The 14,136-nt window shown below is 52.7% G+C and overlaps 1 protein-coding gene across 1 annotated transcript in view; it reads right to left on the bottom strand.

Moving 5' to 3' along the window:
- Window positions 1-14,136, bottom strand: part of TNFRSF8 (TNF receptor superfamily member 8) — a 66,294-nt gene that overhangs the window by 39,176 nt on the left and 12,982 nt on the right. The window contains exons 2-3 of the mRNA XM_036256360.1: window positions 11,605-11,692; window positions 7,047-7,160 (exon numbers count right to left, since the gene is read on the bottom strand). Of these exons, the coding sequence (XP_036112253.1) occupies window positions 7,047-7,160; window positions 11,605-11,692 (202 nt within the window). The remainder of the gene's footprint in view (window positions 1-7,046; window positions 7,161-11,604; window positions 11,693-14,136) is intronic.

Here is a 14,136-nt window from a genome sequence, read left to right on the forward strand (position 1 = left end):
AGCATCCAGGTGCTCCAGTCTCCCAGCAGGTGCACAGCAGGGGCGGGCCCCAGGGAGTACACAGAGCATCCAGGTGCTCCAGTCTCCAAGTGGGTGCACAGCAGGGGCGGGCCCCAGGGAGTCTGACAGGGAGTACACAGAGCATCCAGGTGGGCCAGTCTCCCCAGACCCCTTGTCCGCTTACACCAAGAAGTAGAAGCCAAGCATCTCCCCAAGGAGACTCCTGGGGGAGGTGAGCTGGGCGGTGCCCAGGGGCTGGTCAGACCCGGGAGGAAAGGATTCTACGGACCCAGGAGACCAGCCACTGGCAGGCCCTGCCCCACCCACCTACTCCCAGCCCCCGGAGGTGGGCTCCCCCCACGAGTCACAAGATACTATGTGCAGAACCAGAAGTCACCAAACACGAGAGAAAACCAGTACTAAGAAAAAAAAGAGCCCCCAGCCCTAGCCAATTTGGCTCAGCAGTTAGAACGACTGCTGAGTGTGACTGTGGGTTTGATTCCTAGCTAGAGCATGTACCTGGGTTGCAGGTTCAATCCCCAGCCCTGGTCTGGGTCATGCAGGAGGCAACCAGTCGATGTGTCCCTCTCACATCGATGTTTCTCTCTCTCTCTCCTCCGTTCCCTCCCTTCTACTCTGTCTAAAAATCAATAGAAAAAATATCCTCATTTTAGAATTAAAAAAAGGAAGAGCCCCAAACTCAAAAAAACACTAATGATTGAGGAAGCAGATAAAAGAGAAAGCAGCCTTTAGAATCAGTACAACTGATACTCTCAGAGATGCCAAAGGAAATCGCAGCTATGAAAAGGAGTCCCCCCACCTACCCTCACGCACTGTTGGTGAGATTGTAAATTGGTGAAGCCACGATGGAAAACAGTATAGAGGTTCCTCAAAAAGTTAAAAAGAAAACTACCTTATGACCCAGCAATTCCACTTCTGGGTATTTACTCGAAGAAATCCAAAACACTATTGAAAAGATATATGACCCCTTTGTTCACGGCAGCGTTATTTCCAATAGCCAGATATGGAAGCAACCTAAGCATCCATCGATAGACAAATGGATAAATAACATATATATATAATGGAATATTACTCAGCTGTAAAAAAGAACAAAATCTTGCCATTTGTAACAACATAGACGGCCCTAGAGGGCATTATGCTAAGTGAAATAAGGTCAGTGAGAGAAAGAAAAATACCATATGATTTCACTTATATGTGGAATCTAAAGAACAATATAAATAAACAAACAAAACAGAATTAGACTCATAGAAAAGAAATTGATGGTTGCCAGATGGGTTGGGGGGCCGATGAAAAAGGTGAAGGTATTAAGAAGTGCAAATTGTCCCTGGCCAGTTTGGCTCAGCGGTTAGAGCGTCGGCCTGCGGTTCAGAGAGACCCGGGTTCGGTTCCCGCTAAGGGCATGTACCTCGGTTGCAGTTTGTCCCCGGCCCTGGTTGGGTCATGCAGGTGGCAGCCACTCGATGTGTCCCTTTCACGTCGATGTTTCTCTCTCTCTCTCTCTCTCTTCCTCTTTCCCTCCCACTCTATCTGAACAAAAAAAAATGGAAAAATGTCCTCGGGTGAGGATAAAAAAAAAGAAAAGAAGAAGTACAAATTGGCAGTTACCAAACAGTCATAGGGAATACCTTCAATAATATCGTAATAACTATGTATGGTGCCAGGTGGTTAGTAGACTCCCTGGGGTGATCCCTTTGTAATTATATAAATGTCTATCACTATCCTGTACACCTGAAACTAATATAATACTGTATTTGAAACTAATTGAAAAAATTTTTTTAAGTTAAAAAAAAAAGGAATCCCCTGGAGAAGAATGTTGGGAGTTGACCAATTGCTGTTTCACCTGTGCTCAGAAAGACTACATTTCCCAGCTTCCCTTGCAGGTGGGTTGGGTCATGTGACCAGTTTCTGGCAATGAGATGTGGGCCACTGTAATAAAAGCCTCTCCCAGGCCAGGCCCCTATAACCACCTCAGGAGGCTGTCTTGACGTTCTCTTCTTGCTATAGTAACCTTGGTGTCATCACCTGCACCCCAGAAGCTGTACTGAAGAGTGAATAAATTCCTCTGAGTTCTCAAAACTCTGGAGAGAAGCTGGCTGAGGGCAGTGAGTAGACTCCCTGGACAACTCAAGAGAAAACGGTCCAAGTAGCAAGCAGCCCGCACCCATCACAGGCCTGGACAGAGGGGGGAAAGACCGCCTGGACTTGTCAGCTCCGGAAGCAGGGCCAAGTTGTGGAAATGAGCAGAAGCCCCGGGAGTGAGTAGGGGGCACCCCATTCTAAGCAACAGCAGCTCTGATAAAGGCTGACAGATGGAAAGCAGACCCCTGCCCCAGCAAGGACGACGCCCATCTCTGGTGGCTATCTGCTGCCTCCCACCTAGGCCCTCAGACCCCTACAATGAATTTCAAAAGTAACACTCGGGAGTCTCCCAACAATTGAACATAGAATTACCATATGATCAGCGATTCCGCTGCTGAGTATACGGGTAAACGAATTGAAAGCTGGGTCCAGGCAGTGTGGCTCAGTGGTTGAGAGTCAACCCATGCACCAAGAGGTCACCGGTTCAATTCCCAGTCAGGGCACATACCCAGGTTATGGGCCTGAACCCCAGTGGGGGGGCACGCAGGAGGCAGCCAATCGATGTTCTTTCTCATCGATGTTTCTCTCTCTCTCTCTCTCCCTCTCCCTTCTTCTCTCTCTAAAATCAATAAAGAAAAAAAATTAAAAAGAATCGAAAGCCGGGACCTGAACAGGTGTTTGCACAACCATGTCCACAGCAGCATTATTCACAACAGCTCAAGATGGAACAGCCCACGTGTCCATTGACAGGGCTGGATAAACAACATATGGTCAGTCCATACAACGGAATATTATTCAGCCTGAAGAAGGAAGGGAATTCTGACACGCTACAACGCTGATGCACCTTGAGGACATGCTAAGCGAATAAGCCAGTCACAAAAGGATAAAGTTGTATGATTCCACTTACATGAATTTCCTAGAGTAGTCAAATCCATAGACAGAGAGTAGAATGGTAGTTGCCAAAGACTGGGGGTGGGGGGTGGGCCAGATGAGGAGTTAGCGTTCAGTGGGGAAGCTGAAAAAGTCCTGGCCCTGGCTGGGTAGCTCAGTTGGTTGGAGCATTGTCCCAATACACCAAGGTTGCAGGTTCCATCCCTAGTCAAGGCACATACAAAGATCAATCAATGAATGCATAAATAAGTGGAACGATAAATCAATGTCTCACTTTCTCTCTCTCTCCCCTTTCCTCTCTCTAAAACAATCAATAAATAAAAATTTAAAAATAAATAAATAAATGTAGTCATTTTAATGCCATATAGTATGACCTTATCCTCTTAAAAATTTCTTCTTTCTGTATGTGTGTAGTCTAGCTACTAACCTACCATTCTTCTTTCTATACAAGGAAGTGTCGGTCATTCAGTGATGGGGGAGGGGCAGAGCTGGCTTCCTTACGCTTTTCTATTGGTTGATTTTTTTGTAGTGAACACATATAACTTTCACTTAATAAAAGGCAGTTATTGCCCTGGCCGGTTTGGCTCAGCGGTTGGAGCGTCGGCCTGCAGACCAGAGAGTCCCGGGTTCGGTTCCTGCTAGGGGCACTTACCAAAAATAAATAAATAAATAAGTAAATAAATACAGTTATTAATTTATTTATTTTTCCTTTATTGCTTTTTTAGAGAGAAAGGGAGAGGGAGAGAGAGATAGAAACATTGATGAGAGAGAGCATCAATTAGCCGCCTCCTGCATGCCCCCCACTGGGGATCTGGCCCACAACCTGGGCATGTGTCCAGACCGGGAATCAAACCGGTGACCTCTTGGTGCATGGATCGACATTCAACCACTGAGCCACACTGGCTGGGCCGCAGTCATTAATTTTAAAAGTTTAAAGCTATTTCAGCAAAATGCTAACATAAACAACGAATAGAAAGATAGGTTTTAACACATCTAGCTTAGAAATCGACCTTTGTGAAGGTCACAAAACAAAATAAGAATATGTATTGTTTAACTAGCACAATTAAGAAACGTGATCTAGACTTCTGGTCAAGGTGGCGGGTAGATAAACACGGTATCACGTCCTCCCACAACCACATCACAGTTACAACTGAAGTACAGAACAACCATCATTCAAAACCGCCTGAAATCAAGCTGAATGGAAGTCCTACAGCTACGGAATTAAAGCAGCAGCCACATGGAGACTGGTAGGAGGGGCGGGGCCGACAGGCTGGTCCCACACCCACACGTGGTGGATAAAAATCAGGAGGACAGCCCTGGCCTGTTTGGCTCAGTGGTTAGAGCATCGGCCTGCGGTCCTGAGAGACCCGGGTTCGGTTCCCGCTAAGGGCACGTACCTCGGTTGCAGTTTGTCCCCGGCCCTGGTCGGTTGTGTGGGTGGCAGCCACTCGATGTGTCCCTTCACATCGATGTTTCTCTCTCTCTCTCTGTTCCTCTCTCTCCCTCCCACTCTACCTGAACAAAAAAAAAAAAAAAGAATCAGAAAAAAAAAAAAAAAAATCAGGAGGACACCTCGGCTGGGAAGGTCCTCCCCGAGGACTGAGGCGTCCCTGTCCCACACCAGGCGCCCCGCTCAGGGTTCCAGTGCCAGGAAGAGAATCCCCATAACTTCTGGCTGGAAAAACCAGCGGGAACTGAGGCTCAGGGAGGCTGAGGCAGCTGGAGCCCCAGGCAGCTCCTTAAAGGGCCCGCGCACGGACTTATCGGACCCACTCCCTCTGGAGTGGAGGCAGCTCGAGGGGCGCCAGAGACATACAGGGAAGAACTGAGCTGTTTGGCATTGGAACGAGGGCTGGAGAGGGGGCTTTCTCCGGGACAAACGTGCTGTCAGAGGCCTTTGTTCCTTTGGTGAGCCCTTCCCTGGGACTCCAGCAACCTGGCTCACACTGGTAGCCCCGCCCTGGTGATTCCCTGAGGCCCCGCCCCTCCCAACTTTCAGGCCCACCCAAGCTGTTGCCAGTTGCTTAACCATAGGATCGGCCTGTCTTGGATCCTGCTTCAGGTTTTCCTAAATTCTTTCAAACAAGCAGCATCTGGTCTCAGCTAGCCCATACCTCTCGCTAAGTAATACACAGAAACAAACACAGGGAGGCAGCCAAAATGAGGAGACAAAGAAACAGGTCCCAAATGAAAGAAGAGAACAAAACTCCAGGAAAAGAACTAAGCGAAATGGAGAAAAGCAACCTAACAGATGCTGAGTTCAAAACACTGCTTATAAGGATGCTCAATGAACTTAGTGAGGGCCTCAAGAGCATTAAAAAGGACCAGTCAGAAATGAAGGAGGCACTAACTGAAATAAAGAATAATTTACACAGATTCAATAGTAGAGTAGGTAAAGCCAAGGAGCAAACCATTGATTTGGAATATAAGGAAGCAAAAAACACCCAATCAGAACAGCAAAAAGAAAAAAGAATCCCAAAAAATGAGGATAGTGTCAGGAGCCTCTGAGACAACTTCAAGCGTGCCAACATTCACATCTTGGGGGTGCCAGAAGGAGAAGAGAGAGAACAAGAAATTGAAAACCTGTTTGAAACAATAATAGCAGAAAACTTCCCTAACTTGGTGAAGGAAACAGACATACAAGTCCAGGAAGCACAGAGAGTCCCAAACAAGATGAACCCTAAGAGGCCCACACCAAGACACATCATCATCAAAATGCAAAAGGTTCAAGACAAAGAGAGAATCTTAAAAGCAGCAAGAGAAAAGCAGTTAGTTACCTACAAGGGAGTTCCCATAAGCCTGTCAGCTGATTTCTCAAAAGAAACTTTGCAGGCCAGAAGGGAGTGGCAAGAAATATTCAGAGTGATGAAAAGCAAGAACCTACAACCAAGATTACTCTATCGTGCAAAGCTGTCATTTAGAATCGATAGCCATATAAAGAGTTTCCCAGACAAGAAAAAGTTAAAGGAGTTCATCACCACCAAACCGTTATTATATGAAATGTTGAAGGGTCTTTTTGAACAAAAAGATAAAATATATGAACAAACAAAATGGCAATGAATACATAGCTATCGACAATGGAATCTACAAACCAAATGAACAGGTAGAACAGAAGCATTCTCATAGATACAGAGAACATTTTGTTGGTTGCCAGATGGGAGGGGGGCTGGGGGAATGGGTGAAAAAGGTGAAGGGATTAAGAAGTACAAATTCATTGCTAGACTGACAAACCTCAAAGAGAAGGGGGTTGGGGGGTGGGAAGAAATAAACCAAAGAATTTATATGCTTAACCAATGGACACAGACAATAGTGTGGGAAAAGGTGGGAGGGGGGCGGGAACGGGGAGGAGGGGGGTCAATGAGGGGGGAAATGAGGAACATCTGAAATACATTCAACAATAAAGATAAAAAAAAAAAAAGAAACGTGATTTAATAGGCATACATAGAATTTTGTATGGGACAAACAGAATATACTTTTTTTTTTTCAAACACACTACACATGCTAAGAAATATGAATATTCACTAGGCCAAGAAATCTCAACAAATTTCCCCACCCCACCCCCCAAAAAACCCACACAAAAGCAAAACAAACACCAGACTGCGCACAAACCACATTCGCCACCATCAGAAGAAATCCGCAGCACGGCGCTTACTGAAAGTTCTCCTGGAAGGTGCTGCTGTGGTCTCAGGGAAAGAACGCTGATCGGGTGTCAGACCATCATGCAGACGAGCTGAGCCACTTGCCTGAGTTTTGTAACTTTGGAAAGGCCCTTCACCTCCCTAAGCCTCAGTTTCCTCCCTGTAAGAACAGAATCTTCCCCTCTGGGTGTTGCAAAAATTAAAGGTGACTCCCTCCCTTGAGGAAACAAGTTCACTAAGTCTTTCCAAAAAGGATGGATGCAAAAGACCATGGCTGATTTCATTTCCCAAGCCCAGTGGGGCAAACTGAGGCACCAGGGGGCCAAATCCTGCTGCTCCCCACCTTCGGGGTTCACCGCCTCTCCCCTGAGGACTCCTCCCCCCGGAAGGGGCCCCTGCAGGGAGGGCAGGGCTCACCTCCGCAGCTCACACAGGCCGTGCAGCGGTTCTGCCCGTTCAGGTAGTAGTCCGGCTCACACTGCTTCCTGCAGTCGGATGGCCCCTGCGGACACAGCTGCTTCGGGGACAGCCCTGGGGAAAAAGGCAGAGAAGCTCCAGGCCGGGCCACTGTGGCAAACCCTCCGAGGCCACCCGCCCCCTCCGCCTCCCTTCCCTGCAGCCCTTCCTAGCAACACCTCTAAACCCCAAACATGTCCGCGCAACTCGCGTGGATAGAGGCAGATGCCTGAGGGCAGCCCTTGCCTACGGTCAGCTGGCAGGCAGGAGAAGAGCTGGGCCTGGGATTCCAGGCTGCCACCTGCTCACCGGGCGGCCGTGGGCAAGTTATAATGCCCTCACGGACTTCAGCAAGTTAATAACAGATGCACCTCCTAGGGTTGTGGAAAGGGTTAAAGGGAGCCCGGGGACTGAAGGAGGCTGGGGGAGGGCATTCCAGGCAGAGGGCACCATGAATGCAAAGGCCCTGGGGGTGGCACAGGCTTGGAGCCCAGGGGACTGAAGGAGGCTGGGGGAGGGCATTCCAGGCAGAGGGCACCATGAATGCAAAGGCCCTGGGGGTGGCACAGGCTTGGAGCCCAGGGGACTGAAGGAGGCTGGGGGAGGGCATTCCAGGCAGAGGGCACCGTGAATGCAAAGGCCCTGGGGGTGGCACAGGCTTGGAGCCCAGGGGACTGAAGGAGGCTGGGGGAGGGCATTCCAGGCGGAGGGCATTCCAGGCAGAGGGCACCGTGAATGCAAAGGCCCTGGGGGTGGCACAGGCTTGGTAGCACAGAGAGCAGAGAGGCCCCGGGAACTGGCGCAGACGGAGCAAAAGCAATATTATTGTTGGCTCATTTCTCTTTTCTTCTGTTCCCACATTCCACAGAGATCTTCTCCACTGAGGACCACTTTCATAATCGGAAACAAAACAGTGAGAAAGGCTCCCCAGCTGTGGCGATGCTCCTACAGTTGGTTCCCGGTGTCCTGCTCCCGCCCTCTGATCAGGGCCCTTTGGACTCCAGACATTCTGTTTGTTGCGACATTTCTGTCACTGGCTCGCCTCTGGCTCAGCTTTGGGTTGGTGGTTAGGCAACCCCGCCCCAGCTACTTTGGCCCCAGAAACTGCCTCACTGAGTCTGGGCCACCAGCCCCCGCCTTCCCCTCCCCCACGCCCCTGCGCTTCCCACATGAAGCCCAGCCCTTGAGTGGCCCATCCGTGCTCACTCCAGGCCTTGGGATATTCTGTGCCTTCTGCCCAGAGCACACCTCCTCCCACCTTGGCCTGGCACCCCTTCAGATGCTGGCTCCTCCAGGAAGCCCCCCTGAACGCCCCCACCCGCTCAGGGCCCCAGGAGACTGTGCCCTAGACTCTAACAGCCTGCACTGCAGACATACTCGGAAAGGGCCCCCCAGGCCACAGGCTGCCCTTCCAGGGAAACCTCCTCCCCCAGGAGCGGTCCCGGGCAGTCCTGGCTTTGGGAACCAGAGCAGAGATGAACATCTGGATTCATCTGAACCATGCGATGTTTTCTCCTTGGCTTTAGAATTGGGGCTGAAAGAGGCTTGTCTGGTGTTTCTCCTGTTTCCTTGGAGAACTGCAGACATGGAAGGGAACTGCGGGCCAGCCAAGCTTGGCCAAGGGCAGGGAAGGCAGGGAGGCCCCCTCCCCCTCCTCCTTCCTGCTCATAGCCCTGGGAGGAACCCTCAGCTCCTGGGACAAGGTGGGACACACTCGCGTGGCCCCAAACAAACCATGCTCTCTGCCTAACACCAGGCCTGGCTTCCCATGGTCCCCCACATGGGCAGGCCTTGACCATCTGCAGGGAGGCCCCTCCCTACGGGCATCAAGTCTGGGCAAAAGCAGGAAGCCGATGGTGCAAAACAGCCAGGGGTTTGGGTCTTCTCTGGTATGACCTGCTGCCTCCCAAATGCAATGCCTTGGGGGTCAGCACCAAATAAGACTGAGGGGTTTGGGGTTCTGAGTTTGAGAGCCACATTGGAGCCCCACCTGAGCCTCGTACTAGCCCATGACCATGGACAAATCCCTGAACCCCACCATGTCCAAGTTTCCTCTCTGGGTTTCCTATCCGGTTCAGTGAGCTAATATGTAAGTAAAGGGCTTAGCAGTGTGACTGGCATGGAGCATGCTCCATCCACGTTCATCATTGTTATGAAGCAGTGAGTGAGCTCCCCATCACTGAGGGTGTGTAAGCAGAGGGCTGGGGATCAGCTGTCAAGGATGCTAAACAGGGCATTAGAGGCCCGGGCCAAAGGAGGGATTTGATGACATCTAAACTTTTCAATTTCAAAGGTCTCCCTGCTTCCTTCCTCCGCAACCCGCCCCCGCACAAACCCTGTCACACAGCTGAGTGCTGATGGCAGAGGGCGGACAAAATGTCAGAAATTTCCCCCAGAGACGGAGGAAGGGGTTTTTGTGGGTTTTTCGTTTTTCCTCTCCTGTCTGCCCAGAAGCACAGGGTCAATAAAACTCCACCAAAATGCCCCTCCCACCACAGCAGCATGAGTTATGTAGCCACCCCAAGTCCCTGGGCCTTGCAGAAGGAACGTGGGGGAAAGGGAGTCCCTCTTCCCAAGTCACAGTGCCTAAGCAGAGAGAGCCTGGGACCAGAATCAAGACCCCACGGGGCTGGCGGATGTGGGGAGGAAGTGTTTGTCTCTCTCCCTGCAGCTGGGACTGTGTCTCAGGAAAGTCACAGAGTACTGGGGGACACACCACCCCAGAGCCCTGGCTGCACTTGGCCTGGGAAGCCGTGTGCAACCAGCCACACGGCACCGGGAGGCCAGGCTCCGCAGAGGAGGGTGCCAGGGCTCAGCAGGTGGAGACAGTGGGGGAGGGCATCCGGGGCCCACAGGCATGGACAAAGGTCCAGAGACTTGAAAGCTCACAGGAGGTTCAGAGGACATCAAGCACAGCAGCTCCTGTAGAAAGGCCAAGGGAGAAAAAGCTGGAAAGGTGACTCACTGTAAGAAGGAGCAATATGCCCAGCCAGTGTGGCTCAGGGGTTGAGCATCGACCCATGCACCAAGGGGTTGCTGGTTCGATTCCCCGTCATGGCACATACCCAGGTTGTGGGCCAAATCCCCAGTAGGGGACAAGCTAGAGGTGCCAGTCCAAGCTCTCTCTTATTGATGTTTCTAACTCTCTCCCTCTCCCTTCCTCTGTCTCTAAAATCAATAAAGAAAAAAAAAAGGAGCAATAAACGATTGTTTGATGGACGGGTGGAAGAGTGGATGAAAAGGGGGACGACAGGGAGGGGTAGGCAGAGGGACAGGGATGGGCAGGAGGGGAAATGGGAGGGGGGTGGGAGGGAGCAGCCCTATGGGTTGAATTGTGTCCCCTCCAAATTCATATGTGGAATCCCTAGCCACCAGTGTGACTGTATATGGAGACAGGGTTTTCAGGACATCCTTATGGTTAAATGGGGTCATAAGGATGGGGCCCTGGTCCGACAGGATTGGTGGCCTTATGAGAAGAGAGAGAGAGATCTCTCTCTCAGCCATGAGAAGGCAGCTGTCTGAACGCCAAGAGATTTCTCACCAGAAACCAAACCCTGCCAGCACCTTGGTAGCTTCCAGAACCAAGAGAAAATAAATCATGTCTGTGGTTTTAAACCCCCAGTCTCCGGTGTTTCGTGATGTCAGCCTGAGCGGACTGAGACAGATGGATAGAAAACTAGGGGCGAGTGGCCAAAGGAATGGGAAGGGGGAGGAGAGGGATCTGATGAGCCAGCAGGAGGGCCAGGTGGACAAAGCAGCGAGCGGGTGAAAAATGGGTGGGTGGACGGACAGGAACACGGGTGGGTGTCCAGCCAGTTAGGCACCGAGGTCCCAAGCACTAATAAAAGCACAGGGACCCCCCCCCCCCCGATATATACTTCGCAACCAACACTAAATCACAAAATAAAGGCAAGAAAGGCTATTACGGTTCTACTTTTTTCCCTATAATAACCGGAATAATTTGGGGAAATAGGAAATATCAAATTCTCCCCCTAAATGTTTCTCTCGGTCCTTTGGTGGCCTGAGCATGGGCTCCATTGGCCTTCATGGTCTGGAAAGAGACTGACCAGGGTTCCTGCCCAGCTCCAGCCACATGCCCTTAATGATCTTGTGCACTGTGGCCCGTCACCCTCCAGCGCCGGGGGCCGAGAGGATGGGCGTCCAGGCCAGAAATGAAGGGCGGTCGGGGGATATCGACAGCCTAGACTCTGGGGTCAGGGAACCCTGGGCTCCAGCCCAGGCCAGTTCTACAGCTCCCAGCTCATGACCTTGGGCAAGTTACTAATCTTGCAGCACCCCCACCAGCCTCATCTGTACAACGGGGATGACAAAGGCTGCCGGCAAGGGTCCGCGAGATGAAGCCTGCATGTGACCGTCCGGGCTCGTGTGTATGTAGCCCACGTTCTATAAAGGGCAGAGGCATGGCCTTCAGAACCTGCCATCCACACGACAGTGAGGACATGGGCTCCTGTCTTTCCCAGCCCCAACCCCCTTTTCCCCAGCCCAGCACCCCACTCACCCTCAGGGCAGCGGTAACAGCACCTCCCGGCGGCCTCGTCATAGTAGCGGCTGGGGTCTCCCACACAGGGGTCCGTGGGGGCTCGACCCTGAGGGGAAGACAAACTGGTGAGGCCCAGGGTCCCAGACATCCATCCTCCCTCCAGGCCCTCAGGTCCCAGGAGGCCAGGCCTGAGACCAAGCCGCAGGTTCCAGAAGAGCAACCAGGACGGAGACACTGGATCTCGCATCTCCAGAACCTCCACCACTCAGGGCACCTGGGGGCCTCCCATCTGCTCACACCCAGCCCACCAGCCAGTCCCAGCCTCTGGGGACCAACATCCCCTCCCCCTCCCCTCTCTCGGTCCATTCCGTTGCCCCCCACCTGGCCTCTGGCACAGGCCCAGGGTACGAATGTCTGCTCGACTGGTTCGTGAGGTTCCACTTGGTACATGGTGTGAAGCAGGGTCGAGACTCACTTCTTTCAGGAATATGCATTTTTCACAGCTCCCCCACACTTCCAGGGCGCTTTGGGCTTTTTTGTTTTTTATTTTCTTTATTGATTTAAGAGAGAGAAGAAGTGATAGGGAAAGAGAGATAGAAACAGCCATGAGGGAGAACATCGACTGGCCGCCTCCTGCATGCCCCTCCCTGGGGATCGGGCCCACAACCTGGGCGTGTGCCCTGACCAGGAATCGAACCGGCGACCTCTTGGTGCAGGGATGGATGCTCAACCACTGAGCCATATCAGCTGGACTAAGGCTCTTGGAAAGTGAAGCCCCTTTTGTAGAAGGGGGTTCAAGAGAGGAAAGTCTCAGCTGAGACCTGGGGAAGGGGTTTTGTCCTTCTGGTAGAGTGAAAGGGAAGCACAGGGCAGGTTTCCGGGCAGACCCACTAGGAGGAGCTCCAGGAGGGGGTGGGGGAGGGGCAGACCCACTAGGAGGAGCTCCAGGAGGGGGTGGGGGAGGGGCAGACCCACTAGGAGGAGCTCCAGGAGGGGGGTAGGGGAGGGGCAGACCCACTAGGAGGAGCTCCAGGAGGGGGTGGGGGAGGGGCAGACCCACTAGGAGGAGCTCCAGGAGGGGGGTGGGGGAGGGGCAGACCCACTAGGAGGAGCTCCAGGAGGGGGGGTAGGGGAGGGGCAGACCCACTAGGAGGAGCTCCAGGAGGGGGTGGGGGAGGGGCAGGCCCACTAGGAGGAGCTCCAGGAGGGGGTGGGGGAGGGGCAGACCCACTAGGAGGAGCTCCAGGAGGGGGGTAGGGGAGGGGCAGACCCACTAGGAGGAGCTCCAGGAGGGGGTGGGGGAGGGGCAGGCCCACTAGGAGGAGCTCCAGGAAGGGGTGGGGGAGGGGCAGACCCACTAGGAGGAGCTCCAGGAAGGGGGTGGGGGAGGGGCAGGCCCATAACAAGGGGCTCCAGGAAGGGAGCGGGAGGGGAGAAGCCGGGCTAGAGGGAGCCATGCTTCACATGTCGCCCTACCGCTGCCAGAGATGGTGCCTGACAGACAGGAGGTGGCCACCTGTGGGATATGTGGTTTGGGGGAGGAAAGTAGAAGCCATTTATCCCCTACCGCAGGGGCCTGGCTGGCCTGAGGGGCTTCTCTGCTCTTCTCTCCACTCAAGGAAATAATAAAAATTAAAACTTTTTTCTGTTAAGTCAGAAGCAGCGAAGAGGCACTGGGTGGTGGGTGGATACACGGAGCGTGCATGACATTCTTTTTTTTGCACACCTGATACGTCACCCCATGAACCTGCAGGAATGACTATAACCTGACACAGCACACTACCAGCCACATGGCACGGCCTTCACCCACGCACGCCAGCCTCCACCCCCCAGCAGGAGCGCCTTCTCCCAAGCAAGCCTGTGGCTCCCGACAGCCTCTCCAGGTGCAAAGACCTGCCGGGACCACCGAGGTTCTCCCCGGCCCAGAGCACCTCCCCAAGTGAAGCCTATGGGCGGGGTGGGTGGGGAGTGAGGGTGCAGCCTTGCTGGGCCTGCTGAGTGGGGAAATTTCTGGGTCCTGGGCCTGGGTTTTCCCCCTCAGGCCTGCCTGCTCATCTCAGTGATAGCAATGGACTCCCCAGGGCCTGGGGGACAGATGAGGGGAGCCTGGCTGCTTGCTTACCCTTCACCTCCTGCCACCACACCCTGTGTCCATGGAAGGGTGGAAGGTGCAGACACCAGGAACCCACGGTATTGCCTGTCACTACCCCCAGTCACACATCTCCTCCTCTATGCCATCCTCAGCCCTTTGGGGCCAGATCACCACCCCAGTCACAGGTAAGGCAACTGCAGCTCAGAGAGGTGCAGTCACCCACCCAAGGTCACACAGCAACTATGGGCAAAGAGGACATTTGAGTTTCACTGTGTTCCCAATTCTCTTCCCCTCTCTGGGCCCCAGGCTGCTCCTATTTATTTATTTGTTTAATCCTCACCCGAGGTTATTTTTCCTTTTTTTTTTTTTTCAGATAGAGTAGGAGAGAGGGAGAGAGAAACATCGAAGTGTCAGAGGCACATCGATTGGCTGCCTCCTGAACCCACCCCAACTGGAGC

The sequence above is a fragment of the Molossus molossus genome, unplaced genomic scaffold, assembly GCF_014108415.1.
Source record: "Molossus molossus isolate mMolMol1 unplaced genomic scaffold, mMolMol1.p scaffold_m16_p_12, whole genome shotgun sequence".
Lineage (NCBI taxonomy): Eukaryota > Metazoa > Chordata > Mammalia > Chiroptera > Molossidae > Molossus > Molossus molossus.